Source organism: Rousettus aegyptiacus, unplaced genomic scaffold (assembly GCF_014176215.1).
Source record: "Rousettus aegyptiacus isolate mRouAeg1 unplaced genomic scaffold, mRouAeg1.p scaffold_m13_p_11, whole genome shotgun sequence".
Lineage (NCBI taxonomy): Eukaryota > Metazoa > Chordata > Mammalia > Chiroptera > Pteropodidae > Rousettus > Rousettus aegyptiacus.
In genome coordinates this window covers 23,705,387-23,727,639 of record NW_023416286.1, presented here as the reverse complement: position 1 = coordinate 23,727,639, position 22,253 = coordinate 23,705,387, and the positions used below count along the sequence as shown (strand labels likewise).

The window sequence follows — 22,253 nt, the reverse complement described above, 5'->3', positions numbered from 1 at the left end:
ACTATACACACATACGTATGTACATACAGACGTACATACACACACACCTGCTATTTTGGGGATATTCATCACTGAGGAAAGAGCTCACGAAGCTTCCCCAAGTACATAATTCGCCATCTGAGGAGGTGCTGTCCAGGTGAGTGAGTATAAATTAGGGTGAACTATGTCTTCAGCAAACCCATGACAATCTAGCACGATGATGACATCCTGTCAAGGCCGACTCAATGTAGGATATATATGCTAAGACCGTGGACCAGCTCTGCTCCTACAAATGTTAGCATTCGCTCGTCTTCTCATGGAATATGAAAGGTAAACTGAGGTTTCTTTGGTGATGGTCATTTGCTTGAATGGCAGATTTTTCTTCTGCTGCTGTGTTAATGTTGTCTAAATAAGCGTCTTCATCATCCTCTTCATCCCTTCCACTACCCTCCAGGCTGTGTCTAATGCCATAAGCGAAGTAAATCAGGAAACCTTTTAGAGAACAAAATATCAGTGCTTTAGATGCGTCAGCAAATGACTGAACATGGAAATTTAATACAGAACTTAATAGGGCTTTTTGCCTTCTCTTTCTGTGCTATCTTAGAAGAATGAAATGCAAGAACATGATACCTACTGCACAGAAGGTCCTTGATAAATACTTTCCCAGCAGAATGTACTTCTTCATTTATAGAATGTGTGTTTCTTTCCATAAGTGTTTTTCAGATGTTTATATAGAAAAAATTATATTTATTTTCTCAAAACCCAATACTACACTTTAAACAAAAGGATATATAGAGTAAAATTTCCAGTTACACCTCAAATATAAGTGGTGGATTATCAGAATCACAGTCATTTTGGGAAGCATGCCCTGTGCACACAAAGGGGACACGGGTGTGCCTTCCACATGTTACTGTCACCAGAAAAGGACAAATAATTGTGTACAAAGCAACTATTTATTAACCACCAATGCTGATGGGGATTAGAAGAAAATGTAAGAATCCTCACGAAATAGTTGATTACTTATTGATATGTAGGCGTTTTGCTGGGTTTTAGTTACAATTTCAAAAATTGGTTAAGAGTTTTGGGTTGATGTGAAATGCATTATAATTCTCCCCTTTAAAATAATGGGAAGTAGGCTACCAATTAGTGTTTTGGCATGTCCAATTGTTAGGAATGATTCTATTTCCTCTTCTGTCCTCGGAGTTTTGAAGACCAGGCCTCCCTGTCCTCAAATAAAATTATCATAATCACTATGTTATAAAAAAAACTGAGGTACAAAACGAGGGCGGTACCTTGGTCTAGGTCACCCAGCTATTAAATGGCAGAAGGGGATTCAAATACAGAATCTGGCTCTGTTGTTCATGCTATTAACCAAGATCAAGTACATTAAACCACAATGAGCTACAATTTGAGGAGGGAAGCAGTGATTTGTGGAAAAGCAGTAAGTGTGGAGAAGCTTTCCACCAGATTAGAAAGAGATTCTTCTGGGCTCAGAGGAGGGGAGTGAGTTCTATAGTCCTGTGCTCTGAGGTTTTGGGCTCAGCTTCCTGGCAGCACCTGGAGAGCTGATAGGACCCCCAAAGGAATGGCCATGTCGTACACCCCTGAGAGCGTAGCTGACTGGCAGGTGCTTCCTTTCAGGATCTTGCCCCTTCAGCAATGGAGCCACCTACCAGAAATGGTCACTTTGACAGAAAGAGAGAACGACCTAGTATAACCTGTGTGGATGGATAACCTTTGACTCAAGGTACCACCATTCTAATTCCTTGGTGTAGTGTAAGATCCCCCAAAATATAGGCAAAACTCTAGTGTGGGTTTGAGGAGGTAGGCAAAACTGACTGAGGTAAATCACCCATCAACTCAAGTGGCCTGGCGGCTTAAAATTGAAAATAAGTTCATTTATAGCCAGAGCAAACACTTGCATACGTACACACAAGTGAATTACATTCATCCTTCTTAAGCTAATGGGAGGACTGTCAAAAAGCACAAACCCAAACTTCTCAGGCTACCGACACCAATGCAGATTTAGCTCTCATTTCTCACTACTTCATCCCACATTTTTAAGATGGTTGGTGCTCAGTGCCTTAGTTACGACAAAATCTTAATTTCTAACTCAATTTTCACAGAGGAAACTGAAGAGGTCAAAATGAAAAACAATGTAATAGATATATATATATATAAACTTACTCACGTCATTTAATGCTAAATTCCCCCCAAGGATCTTCTAATAAGAAAATCAGGTATCAGAAAGAAGATTTCTTGCTACTAGTTCATTCAAAATGTGCCCAGAAATCCACTGGCATACTGGGAAGCACTAGCTTGTAAATCAGAGTCTTAACTGCCATTTATAAGTCAGATCCTTTGACTTTTTGGGCTTCATTTTTCTCATCCATTAAATGGGAGGAAATAGAATCTACAGGGTTCTACAAGGTTACTGAGAGAATTGAATTTTTAAAAAGGCATCTGAAAACATCTGGAAAAGTAAGCTCTCTGTTGTTCTAAAAACTGAGAAAAGAGGAAATTGGAAAAAGCCTTTATCTCCAGAAAGGGGGAAGAGATGCATTTCTCTAATCATTGTGCATAAACTTGGAAAGAAGGAGCCAAAACTGAGAAAGCTGAAATATATATTAAAAGACCCACCAAGTGCCATCCAAATGCTAAATCTGATCCAAGTCACTGCGCTCAACTGGACCATCAAGTAAATGTTCACCAGGATGCTGAATGCTGGCAAAAATGGTAAGAACGGAACCTAAGGAGGAAAAATACTTTCTTAAATATACTCAGATTCTGAAAGCGCATTCCCCAAATCATTTTGACACAGTGGTAACTAATTTGACATAGTGTACACTTTCACTCCGTGTCAGGGAGTTTGCATTCTTACAAAAAGGACAACCTGAATAAAAGCCATTCTTCTGGAGAATACTAAGGGAGCATCGCACTTCACACTACTTAGCTATGGCCCAAAGCAACGGGGATTTATCCAGCCTTCTAACAAACGCCTGCATCATCACCAAAACACAATGGCTTTAGGGTTTAGTTTAGTTTAGATTTTACTGATTTAGTTCAGACATCAATAGGCTATGCTTCTGGAGTGCTGGATACACACAGCTCTCAGGAGATACTTTCAGAAAGCTCTCTTCAAATCTGACGGAATAATTTCATTTGCAGTAGAATGGCTTACTGAGAGGTCCTGACTTTCACAAGTAACATATTCGAATTATTCTTCCGTTACTGTAGATTATTTGACAAGAATTTTGTTTAGTATTACATAATATTGTGACAAGAGCATACTCAAGTTTCTGAAAAGGGCAGTAACAGCCACAGGAGGGAGAATACTTATGGCAAAAGGGAACAACTCAAAGAACTGCGACACTTTTGTTCATTGGTTAACTTCATGAGAAGTGCTTTTTCCTTTTTTTTAAAGAAACAACTTACGAAAACTAATGTATGAGAGAAAATGCGCATAATATCTGGCATCTTTAATCCTCATTACACGTACCATAAAGGCTACTTTATGCTGATTCTGGGGCTGCCTCCACATGGTGAGAACAATGGCAATGAAGAGAACAAGAAACAGCACGAGAAGAGCAATGCTCCACGCTTCCAGCCTGGCAAGAGCATCGACTCCATACGTGGTCAAAATACTCAGGCCCAAAACAAGAAATGCTGCAAAGGAGACAGGTAGACAAAGCGAAATGAGCACGCACACTTCACGCAGTTCAAATGGTCGATTTCGGTAAGATACCAAGTTCTTTACATATTTACTTGCTAAATACTAAGATTCTTCATTTTCATTATGGGCAGAAATAGCTAATTTCACCAATTTAAAAAACGCTGCTTGCTGACTCATGACTGTCTGCCCCTCGGAAGTCAACCCCTCCTCGGGCGCTACCCTCTTGCTTTTTCTGCCCATGTGCCTCGTGGGTCCTCATCTGCTGCTGTCTCAGTCTATTCCACATGGATTAATGGGGAGTTGTTGCAAGAGGGGTTATTTCTCTTTTTTCAAGTGGGAAATGACAAGGCTGTCCATTTTCAGCAGTTCTAAACACTAAACGTTAATGTAAACGCATAATATATGATCTGCATCTTTACTCCCTATTTCAGTGATAGGGAGTGATAGTGGATCACCATCCACTCACCATATCTCTGACCATCAAGTCTGCATCAGAGGGCCCTCAGAGGAACCTGTACTTCCCCTAGCTTGCCACCAATAATCCTGTATTATAGAGCCCAGTGAGTACAAGAGGCATCTCTGTCGATATCCCAAGTGGCCAGATTACATAACTGTGGGTGAGCAGACAAGGATTTTCTATATTGCCTCCCAGTGTCCTTGGGTCCCAGTTCTGTGATTGGCAGATGTACCTGGACTGATGCTTTCACACAGGGGGCTCCCTAACGCCTAATGAAATGTATCAATATTGTTCTTCTGCCACTGTCACTTCAGGGAATTTCTTCCTGTCTTTTTCATTTATCAAAATGTGATAAATTTATCCTACTAATATAAAGGTGTTATCAAGGTCTAGTGACCTGGTAGGTGGAAATTTCAGGGTTCCAGGTAGTTGCTCACATATTGTAGGGTCACATGAGGCCTTTTGTCCTCTCTCACGTCATACTGGCTCCATCTACACACACTTGCTGGGACTTTCTAATGTATGCAGCGAAGAGCACTCACCGAGGAATCCCACCATAAAGCTCACGAGAGAAGCTGACTGTTGCGTGGGCAGAGCCGAGGGACTGAAGAGGGCTCGCAGGCTGAACCCCTGTTCTTGCAGCATGGTGTCCTGGGAGGTGCTCTCCGACGCTGCGCCGGCACAGGACCCCAGAGCTTCTTTCTCAGGAGAATATTTGGGCTGCTCGTAAGATAAGCCAGGCTGGTACCTATCCCCAAATAAACGTCTGTGTCTTTATTCTCAAAGAGACCCTTGGCCCAAATGAAATAAGCACCTAAAACTCTGAGATGTCCTACAGTGTCGCAGCTCATGCAATAAATCGACACGTCTCATGGCTCCAACCCCCGACATGCTCAGTCAGACCACAGACCTACTCAGTGTGATACCTGAAACAATTCTCGAGTTCCTTTGATAGCCATTTAATTGGAAAGTTACATATTAGGTACAGAAGAGAGTTACATTTTAAAGTGAGGCAATCGTGATAATACGAAGATTATTCTGAAAATATCTTATGTCCAAAGGTAAAACAGCACAGAAACGCGGGTTAAGTATATGCTACAGAGTAACATACACTCTTCTGCCTGGCATTCAAAGCCCTCATCACGATCAGCCTCTCTAGCCTCATCTTGCCTACTTAAGTCCTCTAGTTTCACCCTGACTGGCTCGTCCAGCCATTATGTCACCTCCCAACCCCACGCGTGCCATTCTCCTTCATTACCCTATCCTCTTGCTGTACGGCCTGTGTCAAGATATCAGCCTGCCTCTCATCCTAGTAGCTGCCCCAGCCTCCCCAACGTGGTCTCTTCTCTCTGAGCAGCCTTTACTTAAATTTAACATTTGTCCTCCATCTAAAGAAAAAATATGCTGAGAAAAAATATGCAAAAGTACACAGAAGAAACTTAAAACTAGTGCCCAGTGTTATGCCAGTACTTTGCTATAATTTCAGCCAGGCATAAATGGATATATATATAATAGATATATATATTAGATATATATAGATATATAGATATATATCTATATATATGAAAATTATTTTAGATGTAAATTTGTTATTTAAATAAATTTAGATGCTTTATATAGCTTTGCATCCTGAAACTGATACATTTCTCCACATAATTAAATATCATTTTATTTGTTGTAGAAGAGTACACTGAATAAATGTACCCTTATTAATTTAACCATTCTCTTATTGATATTCAGGTTAGTTCAACTTTTAACTAATATAAATTATCTTTTCCATGAACATCTTTTATGTGTGTGTGTGTGTGTGCGTGTGTGCGCGCGCGCCTCTTTGATTAAATCGTTAATATAAAATCTCAGTAGTTGAACTATTGGAACAGAAAATATAATATTTTTAGGTGTCTTTATATATTATGAGAACCTGCTATTCACATGGATTGGGCTGACCTTTTGCTAGTTACCAACTGTAACTGATTCTTTGCTAAGAGCCAAGTCTGGTTACTACAAGTTATATTCATGTGTGTTTATGTCGTGACTCCTTGCCTCTGTGAGACTGCTAAGTCCCTGAAAGCAAGGAAGGTGAGCCCTAATTTTCCTCATTCCCTGGGCCCCACATGACACACATCCTTCAGAACCATCTGGCGACAAGGACAACTCACCTGAGGATGAGAACACAAGCTGCAACCAGAGAGTAGGCCAGAAGAGTGCCAATGGACATCATGTCCACGAGTGCCTTCAGGTCAAAAAGAAATGCCATCACAGCTATTGGGAAAATAAAAGAACAGTAAAGAAATGGCCTATGATGAGACTCCATACAATTGATAATGTTGAAGTCAAGGACAAGGGCCTAACATTTTGTTTGTTTTAGTAACAATAATAAGTCGAAAAATGTATAGAATATATATTTCTCACAATTAAGATATTCTTCAGGTCATATAAATTGCTAATAAATTTTCAAAGCCCTCAGTTATCAAACAGAAAACTACTACTTTGATTACTAAAAATGACCCATTTTGATTACTTAAAAAATATTAACCTGAAAGTCAAAATATTATATACAAAATACGCTCTTTTGATGTTTCAGAAGAAAAACATTGCTACGAAATATTGGCTAGCTCCTTTTATAAAACCACAAAAAATTCAAACAGAAGAATTTCCATTATAGATGATATATAATCATTTTGATTTTCATCTGTATTTTGAGTTATATCATATACAAAATGAAATAATTTCAAATTAAATTATATTTCTTATATAGGCTAAATTCTACTATGATTAAAACCACATACTCCAGTAAGACTAATAGATTTGAGAGCTCAATCTATGGTCCTGCACCCAAATCCCAGTAATGTTAAGAGGTAAAACATACTTTACATAGTGGAATAATTACCTTGCACTAAGCAATTCTTTTCTACACTGAAACATCAAAATAGTGACAATATTAACTTGAATTTATTATACAGCTATCCCTAACATAATAAGTAGATAACACCACATTCCATTTATATAGTGTTCTAGATTTCTTTGCAAGTTTTATATCTCTATGATCTCATTTTATCTTTAATTCAATAATTCTTTGAGACAGGAAAAATTATTTAGGCTTAGCCATATAAAATGGCCAGTATTTGACTGTTTTTGACCAAACTCCAGCAATTTCACATGGTTTGCCCTAATAGGATTATTTTCTCCATTTTATATATGGGCTAATTTAGAAAGATTACAATGACTAGGTAGAAGCAAAGTTCACCTGAACTATATCCCTATGCACCTCCTATGATAACTACATTATTTCTTTAAATACGCCTTATGCCTCACTTTGAAAACTCTCCATTGTTAGTGTATTTATACATTAGATGATTAAAATTTCATGTTCTATAAGAATCACAGATAGCCAGAATAAAGTAGACAAGACAGAAGAAAATAATTATCCATACAAACAATATGATCTCATTAAAAAACAAGCCAAGTATGAGTACAAAATAACAAAATGTAATATTTTAGATCATTAAAAAAAATTGGTTACAATTATCTTCATTTAATTATTGATTTTAGTATCTTGTTATCCTGCTGAATTAAATTTTTCCTAATGGAAGAAAGATACATACTTTTAAAATTGTGACTATATAGTAGAGTATTACTGGGTAAGGTTTTGTTGGAATATATAAAAGTTTTTATGGTGTTAATAAAATGTGTGATCCTTTGTCATAATATTACATATCTTTAAAGTTAAAATGCACTATTTAATATTAAAATGGGCTTTAGATCATCTAGTGCAAATTTCATTTTATGAGTCAGAAATCTCAGCACTGAGAAAATTAGTGATTTGACTTTCCAATATATGTCTAATAAAGTGCAAATTTATTAGAAAATATGTAAAAAAGTGAAGCTGTTTAGACATATACTTTCTGACTCTGAAATATTTTCATTTCATACATTACTAAATATTAGCATTCTCTAACCGAATTTCCCAACAATTTAGAGCATGAACAAAATTATCATTTTTGGTTTGAATTTCCACTACCAAGAGAGTTTATCATTTTATCTACAAAGCTTGCTAGAATCTTTCTCTTGCTTCCTATAATAGGACCTTTAAGGTCATTCTCTTGATCTATACAATATATGACAATTTCTGCATATAATACAAATCTGGCCAAAGGTATTTTACATGGCTATGATGACATGCCAAAAGGTAACTTCTGGAGTTCTTTGTTTGTTTGTTTGTTTGTTTTTAACATGACTTAAGTACCAAAACTGTTGAAAAGAAAAATAGATTTTCTAATGAGGTTTACGAGGATATAGGTGTTAGTAACTTAGCGAACCATGAAGGCCCAGGAAGTGGGGATATCTACCACACTAACAGCAGGAACTCTAACAGCCAAGTATAATTATCTTTGACAGGTCTTATATTAAACTAAGAATGGGTAAACTAGCTTTTCAAAAACCCTATGGTCCTTTAGCAATATTCAACTTAAGTCCCAAACAAAAGAAAATATTAAATCATTTTTAATTCATACATCAAAAATTAAGTAATCATTGTTTAATTAAAATTTATGTGCCAACAATACAATTTTATGTGTTAGTTCATCAATCTGAAGAGCATTTAATACCTGACATACAGTGAAGAACCATTATAACCATTTGCACATGTGTTAGAAGCCCAAGAGGTTAAAATAACAAAAAATCCCAAAGGATCAGTTAAGAATGAATTTCAGTAAACCACTGCCACCGTAATTTTCAGATGTAATCCTAATGCCCATACCCTAATTCGTCAGTGATTTTGTTCTTAACTTACATGCACAGCAAGCAGACCCTCTTTATCAGTCCATGCATGCGCATTAAACGTTCAAGTCCAATGCTGAAGAAGCCTATGTTTGTAAAGCTTACCAGAAATGACCCCTGCAGTCAATGTGGCAGCAACTGGTGACTGCCTCTTACTCACTCTGGCAAGAAATCTAAACAGTAAACCATCCCGGGCCATGGCAAACAGAATTCGGGGTAAAGGAAACATAGAGCCCAGAAGACTAGAACAGAAAAATTCATAATCCACGTGTGAGTTATTACAAGCATTATTCTAGACAGGTATATACAGGTACAGACTGGACACACTAAAGTGCATAACTTATGCCAAAAAAAAAAAAATTCAAAATTGAAAACATTCACAAAAAAAGCTATTGATCTTCACATAAACCAAAACAGAAAACCATCTAATTTTTCACATTTTTTCAGAATTTTTGATGAATTAAAGATCCCCCATTTTCTTAATAAAAGTCACCCCTCTCTCACCTGCCACTGCACCCGATGATAAAGTAGCAATTATTGGTGTCTTCGTTTTGGAATTGATTTGAGCTAGACATTTGAAAAGCAACCCATCCTCCGCCATAGCATAGATTACACGAGGCATTGGGAAAATGCATCCAAGAAGACTGAATAAAAAGCAAACACATGCAGTGTGGCAAACATATTCATGCAAGATTACAGTCCAGAACTGAAATGAAGTAATTGTATAAAACTCAGCGTCATAGCTGTGATTATAAAGTCTTGTTAATTTAAAAATATATTATGATTAAGCATTTAAAAATATATTATGATTTAGCATTTAAAAATATTGCCAATATTTACTACTTATTATTCTGTTGCAGATATTTGCCCAGCACAATTATCAGACTAAAAATAATAATGCAAGTAATTTGTGCATGCCTATGATTATTACTGAATTAAAACTAAGTAATTAAGACTTAATAAAAAAAAAAACCCAATCATATCATTAAGATACTATTACTGGCAATAACTCAGAAAATTCCTAAACCGATACTTAATTAAAAAAGAAAGTAAGTAATTTGATTTCATAGAACAGTCCCTTCATTTATTTAATAATTATGTATTTTTATATATATTTTTTACCATTATTTTTCCTCAAGTAGTACAATCTTTGATCAAATTAATAATAATTCCCAGCATTGTAAGATAATCAAAATAGAGAAAGGTTAAAAAAAATCGACTCATTATAAAATTAGTACACACATGTAGCCATGATTAAAAATTTAAGAAAACTCTCAATGTTTTAAATTAATGGTGTGTTTACTGGCTGCACCATTTGGCATATTACTTAGTTGTTTAAAAAAAAACCCTTTAAGAGAAAATAAGTAAAATGTTTTATTTTAAAACCCCATCTTCTTCATCTTTTAATAAAGCTAGGTTGAGCTTGGCCTTGGCTGAATCTGTGTCCGTCTCTTCTAAGACTGTGATGGCAAGTTCGGATTTCCATTATCACAGTTCAGATTTTTGAAACTACTCAAAATAAAGCTCATCACTAGCAGATGGCTGAGAAACCAAAAGGGGTAATTTTTAATTGTTGATTCATATTACCTTGAATAGAAAATGAAAAAGATTTTGAGGGAAAAAAAAAGCTAGGCTGATGAATTATACAAAGCAATTTCTTTTTCCAGTATCAGAATTTTAGAAACTTATCTTCATTCTAAAAAAATTAATAATCAGGCCAAGAATTTCTCTTTGTAAGAATGCTCTGCTGTATAGCATGGTATAAAACTGGAATGAAACATCTTATGATCATATGTTAATTTGAAATGTGAGTAGCTCAGGAAACCTGAGAAATAATGAATTTTAAAGTATTAAAATATGCAGCTACTGAAAATCTGAACACCTGAGATTAAATTACCCTTTCCTTTCACAAAGGTGTTATTTGGATTTCCACCATGAATTTGAGAACAGAGATTTCTATTTCTAGACCAAGTTCACTTGATCAGTGGTAAGAAAAAATCTGCGTTTCACAGTAAAAAGCACATTATATTTAACAATGCCACAGCATATAGCTTCCACACAAATAGATTTGATATATTACTTTAAAAGACAACAGAAAATGTCAAGTCTGTATGCACCTAAGCTCTCAATTGTCTGTAGCACTACAAGTGACGCCAGAGCCAGCAGGAAAACATACTAATATAAACATCTTAAAGTTTTATAATGCATAAATATATGAATATATGTGACATATATATGTGTGTGTATGTGGATACATGTACCAATGCATCCACATGTATTTCTATTGGACCATCATTATCCTGAAAAACTGACTCTTAACGGATGAGGGAAAAAGACTTTATTGTTTAAGATTAAGACAACAATTCTGGGCAACCTATCCATAAAATACATAGTTGCATAATATGTTCCTCATATTAAAACATACAAAAGGAATCCTTTAGACACTGACTACCTTTCGCAGTGACTCCAACAGCCTGCACGCCAGAGGTAATGCAACGTACCTTGCTGACAAAGCACAGAGGGAGCCCACGGCGACAACGTATTTGGCGGGACCCCATCCAACATATTCAAATGCTACAGGGAGGGGGCTTTTTTCATCCAGGAGGTAGTATGGCATCATAAGTGTTAAAGCTGCAGAGACCCCAAAATAGGCCATAAAGCAAACAAGTAAAGAAGTCACAATTCCAATAGGAATAGCTTTCTGAGGATTCCGGACTTCTTCACCTAAGGAAACATAAACAAATAAAACAGTAATAGGTAAAGCATTAATTTGTCTCCTCCCCCATGATAATTATACTCTGTTTTTGTCCCTTCTGTTTTCTTAGCTTGATCTTTCTATCTACATGAAATTCTCTCTCTTCTTGAGGGTACTTTAATATTACATAAACATCTAATTGCAGAAAGAAAAAAAATTGACATACCAGCATCATTAAACATTTAGCAATAAAAAAACAGTCTTCATCCATTTTGGAAACAATTCATCCACAGAGATTAAATGACTGTCATGGCATTTCCGTAGGCCCTTAAATATGAAGCCTTCAGATAAACTTCTAGTCAATCCATGTATTAATATTAAACTTTAGTTTCAATAGAAAACAGTATACTTTGGATCCTTCTAGTAAGATTTGGAATCTGAAGCACCAAAAACATGATCATGTATAAGACCATGCAAAAATATGAACCCAGATGGTGCAGGCACTTAGAGAATGATTCTGGCATGATTACCTTACAGGATGAAGAGAAATATATTTTGTCCTACTAAAGAAGAAATAATTGAGGAGCATGATCATCATTTATTACTCATTGCAACAGCACTTCCAGATAGTAGGTCAAGGATATTAACTATGACTAACATTTATAAAGTATTTGACAGCTTGCAAAGTATTTTTCATACATAATTCTCTCAAAGTGTGTGTGTGTGTGTGTGTGTGTGTGTGTGTGTGTGTGTGTGTAAAATCTTTTTGGTAGCCTTTATACATTTTAGAGGTAGGTACTGCTCTCTCAATTTTACTAATATGGAAATCAAGGCTCAGAGAGTTTCATTACACTTCCTTTTATCATGTGTAGCAGGTGTCACAGCTGGGCCTGGAATCAGCTCCAAATCCCATTCCCTTTCCTTGACCTCTGCTGCCACCCATGGGTACTCCTGTGGGTACAAAGAGCACCTTTTCCTTCTCCTGAGAGCCAAGACTCTGCTCTTACCAGTCGTTGCAATGCAGTCAAAACCCACAAAAGCATAAAAGCAGGTTGCAGCCCCAGCCAAAGTTCCTGCAAAGCCGTAAGGCATGAAGCCGCCAGCCCCGTAGATACTTGTTCCATTTTCAGAAGGCGGCTCTCTATGGAAGAGAACAAATGTCAGAAAGTCATTTTCATAGAAAATTACTGCTTCTAGTAATTTGTCTGAAACTACATCCTCAGAAGGCTGTTGTGTTCAGCAGCTCTTTGAAGCTGACGTATTCAGAACTAAAAGTAAACCCTGATTCTCTGAGCCCTTCCTAGAGAATGCAGTGGTATCTCCAACAATGGCGCCCTCTCTGGTTACCAACTCTGATCTTAGAGGCTGATTGACAGCATAAGGTGGAGGTCCAGACCCACTCTGGCTGGAACTCACAGCCAGCCAGGATTTTGAGGCCACGATCTGAAATAAAGACAAGAAACTTCTTCTCGTGGACAGTTGGGCAGACTGCACATTTAAAAAATTTACATAAAGACATTTGAAGAGATGAAATAAAAGTCTCTAGGCATGACTAATAATACTAAAGTTGAATATTTTATTACATGTTAAAAATTATATAATACCAGAAGATACTAATTTTTTGCTTCATCAGAAGAATGGCCAACAACTCATGTAAAGAAAAACATGTAGACATACCCTACTCCATGTAACAGATATTTCTGTAATCTTATTTCATATACACATAGGACATCACACTTAAATCTCAAGATGAAATATTTAATATATAATTATTATTAATTTAATTTTGAGACAATCAGATTTAAAGTAAAATGCATTGGCAAGTCTGCTTATGTAACTAATAATATCCTCCAAAAAACAAGGCCTGACATTTACTACAAGGCTGAAAAAAATGCAATGAAACTGCATGGTTGTCCCAAAGGAAGAACTGAAGGATACACGACTCAAAATACCCATTGTTATTTAGAGGTCACAAACCTCAGGGAGAAAGAAGTATTCTTGTGATGGTTAGAATCTCCCTCTTCCTTCCCCTAAACCTAGAGCAGAGCTCGAGGTTGAGAACTGGCAGCTGCAAGGCTCCAAATAACTGCTCATTAGCAAACATACCTATTTATGTCTGGGTGGAGCCTGGAAAGCAGAGCCTCGGAATGGAATAGACCCTCAGAAAGGTCTCTGAAGCAAACATTTCAGAACCATTGTTTCAGAGAAAAATGTAACATAAGACAAAAGCAGCAAATTAAAAAAAAAAAAAAAAAAAAACTCAGACTAAGAGAGGAAAAAACCCAAATATTTTACCTGGCACTTGCTGATATATTTTTGAGAAAGTCTTCACTAATCTTCCAGTTTGCCACATTTCCTTTCACAAACCCAGCAATCATGACAAAGAGAAGGACCAGGATATTAACAGCTGTGAAGACTTTATTCACCCAAGCAGACTCTTTTACTCCAAAAGATAAAAGACCTATGGGAAAATAAGAGGTAATAACATTTCAAGGCAGTTACAAGCTTTAGGATATTATTTCACCAGGATTCATATATTTAACTCACAAATACCCCTTTCTATTGCGAGTTTTTACTCATTTATGCAACTGTGAAATGATGTCTTCTGAATACAACCAACTTGATATCAGAAGGCAGATTGTGCTCAAACCCAGAGGATACCACACTCTCCAATAATAAATAAATCTAGTAACTTTGACTATTATTATCAACAGGTGGTAGAGGTGAAGTAATTTTAATGAAATGCTGTTCTAAACACATTTCAAGGTTAGTAGCTGCAAAATTTTTAAAGTAAAAGCTCAATCACATGTCTGCATCATGTTTACCAAATACATAAACAAAATAATTCAACTGTCATGCCCAAAAGATATTTAATTAAATCAATTCTCATGTTAATAGTTTTATATTCTGATTGTAAAAGTAATCAATTTCCTATTGAAGTAATATAAAGATACAGAAAAAATGTGAAGGAAATAAACAGCAAGTGTAATCTCCTCTCCAGGATTTTGCACATACACACACATCCATGCACACACAAATATTTCCATGTCAACAAATATACAACCATTTTTAACAGCCACATACTCTTCCTCTATATGGAGACACTATAATCCCTTATTTATAGACAATCAGGTCACACAGTTTCTTACAACTAAAAACAGTACTGACATAATTATTTTTATAAATATCTTTGTACACTAATTATTTCTTTACAATAATTTTCTATAAGGTAATACCGTATCAAGAATATGTACTTTTATACAAGGCTTTTGGTTCATGCTGTCAAAATATTCCCTAGGAAGTTTGGCCCAATTTAAACTGACCATTCTTTCTGTAAGGCTATTCTTGTTCATACTGATTTATAAAATTTATTTATATAATGATGTTATAAGCTCTCTGCCTATCATGTATTGCCTGTTTTTCCCAGTTTATTATTTGCTTTTAATATTAATATTGATTATACATATGAGAAAATTTCAGAATATAAATTTTTCCTTCTTAGTTTCTACCTTCAGAGAGATTTTCCCTAATATTAACCCCAAAATGTTTACCTTTTAGTACTTTTATGATTATATTTGTCATATTTATATCTTTAATTCATCTTGTATAAGACATGAATTATGGACCAAAGAAATTGTTTTTTACTATTAGGGAAATGATTGTGATAAAAGGATTAAGTTACATGTTTACTTGTTTCCTCCCTATATCTACACACTCATGATCAAATAAGCACAATTATCCAAGTAGAGATGAGAGAGGCTGAATTTCATTCTTCTACCTCTATAATTTCCAGAATGTCCAGTACTATAACTATATTAACAATATAAAAGAAAACCGTATAGTCACTACAACTACTGACTGTCTATAACTATGCATCAGGCGAGGAACTACTATACGCCCAGGAAAAAAGCACTATACACTATACCACAATACATTCTGGAAAATAACAAAGCTGCTGTTATGTTCTATAAAAGTTTCATAATACCTCATGTGCACTCTCTAGTCTGAGATCTCCATTTCCAGCCAGTAGATTAGAGACTAATGAATATCTCATGTAAAAACTACATATTCTCTTGTATCTTAAAGAAACAACAACTTCAGCTGCCAAGATATTTGGTATTACAATATGAATAAAGATTTATACTAGGAAGTTTTGATCTTGAAAGATCCTAATAACAAAATTACCATGTAAGCTTAGCCTATTTAAAGTAAAAACATGATGGTCAATGAACACAAGACAAATGATGCAGGCAGGCTAAGGCCTCAGTCTTACCATGAAAGTTAATGATTCTAACTGTGTCATAGCTACATGGATCTCATTATTTAGAGATTAAAACTGAATATTTTAAGTTCATTGAAACTATCCCTAAATAAAATATGATGGAACTAATTTAAGGTTAGCTAGGCTGTTTAGAAACCAAAACAAAATCTATCACCTTTTAAAATACAATTGATGAGATTTTTTTGATATTAGAAGCAAAATGCCAAAAATTTAGATCTATAAATTTTGTTCATATCCCTAACCCTATCACTATATAAAATAGTTAATTAACACCCAACTTTTTAAAGGGTAAAGCTATTTTAAAAATTACATAATTATACAAGTAAGCATTCATTATAGAAAGATATTTTGATCACATTTCATAATCAAGGGAGAATGTAGCTAAAGATAAGGTTGGAAAGGAAAGCGAGGGGTAGACTACTCAGGGTATATCAAATAAGAAGTGTAAACAAACAGATTTTATTCTTAGTGCAGTCCTTGATGGATTTAAATAGGAGTCCAGGTAGAAATGACAAACAAAATAGAAAATGTTCAAATAGTGAAAATCAAATATAAGGAAACAGCAGGGTATTAACTGTAGCTACAGAATAAAACTGCCTGTTATCTAAGTGCTTACTCGGTACACAGCAAGAAGCCCAGCAAAGACAGATATTGATATCTATCGATGAGCAAACTGAGTCATGGAAAAATTAAGTCACTCAGTGTTCCAAAGATAGTAAATGGCAGAGTAGGATTAAAAACCTGATTACTCTGACTCTAGTTCCTCTGCCTTCTAAACCACTATGCCACAATATTGATGAAAATGGAAAAACCCTGGTATAAAGTATGTTTGTCTACATAATGTCTACATTAAAAAATAACAAGTGGTTTGAATATGTTTCCTTTTTAACCAGATGCTTACATTATATAGATAAAGGTATAAATAGAAAGACAGAATTTCTTCTAGAATTAGTATGCTTGCAAATATCCATAGCTGTATCTAACAAGATGAAATAATGCCGAAGATTACACATTCTTCCCCATTTAAACTTCATTGCCATTCCCGTAAATCTCCAATTAGTATTTTAAAACTGATGTGCCTCACCCTAGTATTTAGTGCATTCCAGGTGCCGTTAACCCAGAAGGGCCATTCCTACTACTCTACATGATTTAGATTTATTTTTGAAACGTATCGCATAAGATAAAATGTGATTCTAGCCAGTGGCGAAGCTCACAGATCTCCAATAATAACCTAAGTGTATACATATGCTGCCTAGTCTTGGGAACTTGGGCCCCAAATTCTAGCTTATCATAGGGAGAAGTGTAATTAGTGTTCTTACCTGACAGAAGTAATATAAGGCACACAGCAAAAAAGTCAGGATACTCTGCAAGGCCAGTGTAATTTATGTTGAAGTATGTCCTGAAAAACTGACCAATCTGTTTGTTAAGAAGTTCATCAAAAGTGCCACTCCACGCTCTTGCAACACTTGACGTACCTTCCCCAAACACAGAACATTCAGTGAATACAAGGTCACTGGGAGAAAATTAACATGACATTAATTGCTATTCTATTCTAGGATAAACATGAGCTAGTTCAGCCAGATTTGAAAATTTTAATCATGTATAAAATTATCTTGCTAATTTTATAATTATACAATAGTAATCAAATGTTCAAGTCCCTAACTAGAATCGGGTAACGTTAGAGAACTATATATTTAAAAAAACAAAAACAAACAAAAAGAAACACAGGTTTTCAAATCCACTAAGAGGCATATTCAGAAATAAGGCAGAATCACCCAAGTTTGCAGTTTTAGATGAGAAAAAGGAGATACCCAGGGATCAAGTCATTCACTCAAGACCACATAGTCGCTCGCTAATGCAGACCTACAACGAAGCCCTAAGGCCTCCGCCTCAAGAGTGCTGTTTCCACCATTCCACGTGATAAGATTAGCTTTCGGAAACCTACCTATCACATAAGACAAAATGAGATTCCAGCCAGTGATGAAGGCCCAGAGCTCTCCAACAGTAACGTAAGTGTACAAATACGCCGAGCCCGTCTTGGGAACTCGGGCCCCAAATTCAGCATAGCATAGGCCTGCCATCACAGAAGCGAGGGCAGCAATGAGAAAGGAAAGGACAATACTGGGGCCAGAATCAGCTTTGGCAACCTCCCCAGCGAGGACGTAAACCCCAGCACCGAGAGTGCTTCCAACGCCCAAAGCAATAAGGTCCACGGTGGATAAGCAACGGCTCAATTTGGAGTCTTCGAGACTGTCCAGAACGACGATTTTTCTCCGGATCAGACATCGGGCGAAAGACAGAACTGCTCTGCAGGGAATCATTTTGAAGAGGTCAACCTGATGGGAGAGAAGGGAGAGGTTAGAAGCTGATCTGGAAGAATCATCCCTCCAATCAGCTGCCCAGCTTCTCAGCACTGTTATGGAACCTGGATTTTTTTTTCTTCTTTTTTTTTTTTTCCCACTTGCTGCTGTAGGTATGCCCAGAGCAATCACAAAGAGGGCTTAATAAGAAGCCAAAGCGGTGAATTTTGTGCGCACACATGGCCTTTTATAAGAGATTGCGACAATGGCTTATTTGGTGAGCAAAATAGGAGCCCTGGGTGATTAAAAAGATTTACCATTTTTGTTCTTTTGTCTTGCTACAATTTTTAAAGCTATGCTGATAAACATATATCCCAAAAGATAGCTATTTGTCTTCCCTACGAACAAGGGGGTGAATTACCTCATCTTTTTGGTTCTCTTTCTTTTCTTCATTCGACTTTTTTTTTTTTTTTAGGCATTATTACATGCCAAGAATTGTGCTAAGAATATGACTAGAATGGTGTGATACACAGATATGGTCTCTAGCTTAGGGCGCTTGCAGTCTAGTTATTTTAAAAGCATGTAAATATGCCATCATAATGTATTCTACAGCTTTGTCAAATATGTGTGAACGTCTCTGATTTCGTTTAATCCTGTTTCATATTCTCGTGGAGCCATTTGAACCTTTTAGAAAAAAAAAATTCCCCCAAAAACATGCTTAGATTTTTATAACTAAAACTGCTATTATGGTATGCTTTAAGTATAAATTTGTAGTAAAATATACATGCTTATTTATAGTTACTGAGATTTCTAAATAAATAAACCCAAAGTCCATGCCAAAGTATTGTGCTCTTTTTAAATGGAATTAATAAAATGAGGCAGAAAGTCTCACTTCACCCCCACTCCAGACAGGCCCAAATAACATAACACTGAAAAAAACTATCAGGTCATAAAACGAAGTATGAATGTTACTAAGAAAAAATATATACACATATTACAGTAAAAAGTCTGAAACAAAATATACCAAAATATTAACAGTAGTGATTTTTGGGTGGTGGGCTAATTTTTACTTCTATGTAATTCATGTAATGTGTATTACATTGCTGACACGTATTTCTAATTTATCTCCAATGAACATATACAATTTATGTGCAAAAAAAGTATAAAAATTAGAAAGTCCTACATGTCCTTGTCTACAGAGACATGTAACTCAGTAGATTAGGAAATAACTGAGGAAAAGGGAATATAATAGTATTTATATTCCACAACTTGGAATCTTCTTCGATGAATTTAGAGGATTCTTATCCTGTAAAATAAACCCTTAAAATTTTCTCAACCTTAATCTGTTAAAAAAAAAAACCAATTATTTAAAATTATTTTATTGAAACATAATAAAATAAATTTTCTATAGTGAATCTACATGACTTATTGCTCATAAGAAATACAGTTCTAGGATATAATCCAGTTTCACACTATACCTACTAGATAAAGCTCACTCATCAAACATTATTCACACATTAATATGAATGCAAATCCTTTTATTTCTTATATACTCTATTTATTGATGTAGAAAGAGATTTATAACAATGAAGCTTTAAAAAATCTCATAAAGCACTTTGTCAGCCTGAAAAAAGACATTGGCAGGGCTACTCTCTCACTCTGAAAACGTTAGTGAACATCTGTTTCTTGCCCCTTCTAGCTTCTGGTGGCTCCAGAAGTTCCTTGGGTTTGGTTGTATCATTTCTGCCCCTGTGGTCACAATGACTCCTCCTTTTCTGCAAAGCTCTCTCTACTTCTTTCTTATAAAGATAGATGTGATTGGAATGCAAATCTTTGATACTGAAAGCAGCTCAAAGAATACAGAGAAAAATCCTAAAGATAAATGAAAAGGAGTGGCACGTTCCTGACTGTAACAAAGTTTTTACACATCAGTAAGTATCTTCCACACCACCTGACAGAAGGCCAAGCATGGCACTTCACGACTGTTGAAAAATTTGAAAATACAGAGGATATCTCCAATTTTGCCAGTTTTCTGGCTTATAAAGTCAAAACCTATCATTACTTCTATAAATCAAATGTGTACCAATTTCTACTCCTAATTAACCCTTAACTAGCTATTTCTCTTACAACACTTCTGGAAAGTAAGGTAGGAAAGGGTTCTGTTTAAAAAAAAGAATAAAGAAATGAAAAGTTGAGGATAAACAAAGCTCAGCTCAGGGGGAGGGATGAGAGTTGCGGGTATTTACTAAATGCTGACCTTCCCGAACATTTCGGTGTTTTTATACAAATGGAGGAGTCAAAGGTCAAGATTTAGGGAGAAATGAAGACCCATTGAATTTCAGTAATGATTTAAGATCATGTGAAAATGGGACCTATCATGTACAACTTTAGGAAACAACTGATATACAAAATGAGGCACACCTGTTTGTCATTTAACTAAATAAAACACTCTCTTGATAAAGTACTTGATTAACCTCAATTTTCTATGAAAGACACAAATTCTATAACTATTGCATATTTAAGAGAGGGGATCTGGAATAAAGCAAGGAAAACTAAAGAAATTTTGGAAAGTGATAGGATTGTGGGTAAGTTTTCATTTATTTCTTTTTAATCCTTTTTCTCCTGGTAACATGATCATGATGTGGTTTGTAAAATTTCTTTTTAAAAATCCACAAAAAAAACACAGCATAAACATGAAAGAGAATAAGCAAGCCAACCAATAAGCAAACTTTCTTTGAAAATGTTAAAAATAGTTAAAAACTTTTACTGTTAACAGTTACCCTAAATGAATAAATGAGTGACCATCATCTCATCAATATAAAAGTGAATTTAATTTACTCTAGATTACATAGGAAGCAGAACTGTCCTTTACAGAGATGTATAGCTGTAATCAGGTAAGATCTCACTGCGACTGGAAAGTATTTTATGCTCAGTTTTTCCATGTTGCCCTGAGGAAATAAGATAAAGCTGCCATTTGCCAAGCATTCATTTGCTTTTGAGTAACAGAAAAGCATTTGTCAGAAACTCTTCTCAGAACTAAGAGGTTACACAATGTTCTTTGCAAACATTCTCAACTATGCACAGCTGATAAAATACTGATTGCAAAAGCTATGACACAAAACCAATTTTGTAGAAATATAATGAGATGAGCGAAAAACAATGTAAAGCATACCTGGTCAATTTAATGAATCACTGTCAAACATTTATTAGTCCTAGCTGGTGTATCATACAGTGTTTAGTCAAAGAAAAAAGAATCCTATGCTTTTGTAAAATACATATTTTTGAAGATAGACTGATATATGAAAGTAGAGTAGCAACGGGGGAATGAGAAAAAAATATTTGTGTCTAATATGACTGATAATTTAATTTACATACTTTAAAAGTTGTCTCTCTTCCTTTAAAACATTTTTTAAAATATGTTCCTTATATGAAATGGTATGACAACCTTATTCTCATTTCTATGAGGTTCCTTCATTGCTGAAGAATCCACGCATACTTATCCTTTGACTCAGATCTGCATCCACTGTCCTTGCCTGGGCTCTGTTGTACTGTCTCATCAACAAACAACTATACAGGAAGAATCTGCAGGGATTTTGAAGATGATTCTGTTAGTCTGAAGAGCGCATACATTGTTTTTCCAAGAGCAGATGAAGAAGTCACACCATCATACCTACTGTCAGCTATTGCTACTGTGAACAAGGATTGGTATTTGATACGAAACCTACATATACACAGTAAGGACAATTATCTAGACTTTGGGAAGAGGCCTATGTAACACTCATATTTGTGGATATCAAAGCTCTTATTAACATACCTATGAGGCCACGAGTGATTCTGGTGACACCACAAACAGTTACGTATCTTTCTTTAATAAACAATTATTATACGAATTGCTAAAACAGTGGCCTATTGAGGAGAAAAAGATGTACACATTCAGCTTAGATCTGAAAATATAATTAGCCAAGGGTAGCCTGGAAGAGATCTGAAAGAGACTGTGCAGCCAAAAAATCTGAATGATTTTAATGAGCCTGATGATACAACCCCGACCTTAAGTGTAACAGTTTCAAGATACCTAACTCCTTGATGGA

At 35.6% G+C, this 22,253-nt stretch overlaps 1 protein-coding gene across 3 annotated transcripts in view; it reads right to left on the bottom strand.

Moving 5' to 3' along the window:
* SLC7A2 (solute carrier family 7 member 2) overlaps positions 1–22,253 on the bottom strand; it is a 55,246-nt gene continuing 32,993 nt past the window's right edge. For 2 of the 3 annotated variants that reach the window (XM_016129924.2, XM_016129909.2), the window contains exons 2-12: positions 17,811–18,201; positions 17,185–17,340; positions 13,879–14,044; positions 12,591–12,724; positions 11,390–11,612; positions 9,393–9,532; positions 6,269–6,371; positions 4,652–4,857; positions 3,479–3,645; positions 2,620–2,728; positions 1–471 (exon numbers count right to left, since the gene is read on the bottom strand). In XM_016129924.2, the coding sequence (XP_015985410.1) occupies positions 275–471; positions 2,620–2,728; positions 3,479–3,645; positions 4,652–4,857; positions 6,269–6,371; positions 9,393–9,532; positions 11,390–11,612; positions 12,591–12,724; positions 13,879–14,044; positions 17,185–17,340; positions 17,811–18,186 (1,977 nt within the window). In that variant the 5' untranslated portion in view covers positions 18,187–18,201 and the 3' untranslated portion in view covers positions 1–274. Of the gene's footprint in view, positions 472–2,619; positions 2,729–3,478; positions 3,646–4,651; positions 4,858–6,268; positions 6,372–8,993; positions 9,131–9,392; positions 9,533–11,389; positions 11,613–12,590; positions 12,725–13,878; positions 14,045–17,184; positions 17,341–17,810; positions 18,202–22,253 lie in introns of all 3 variants that reach the window. The other variant, XM_016129918.2, reaches the window with a different exon arrangement.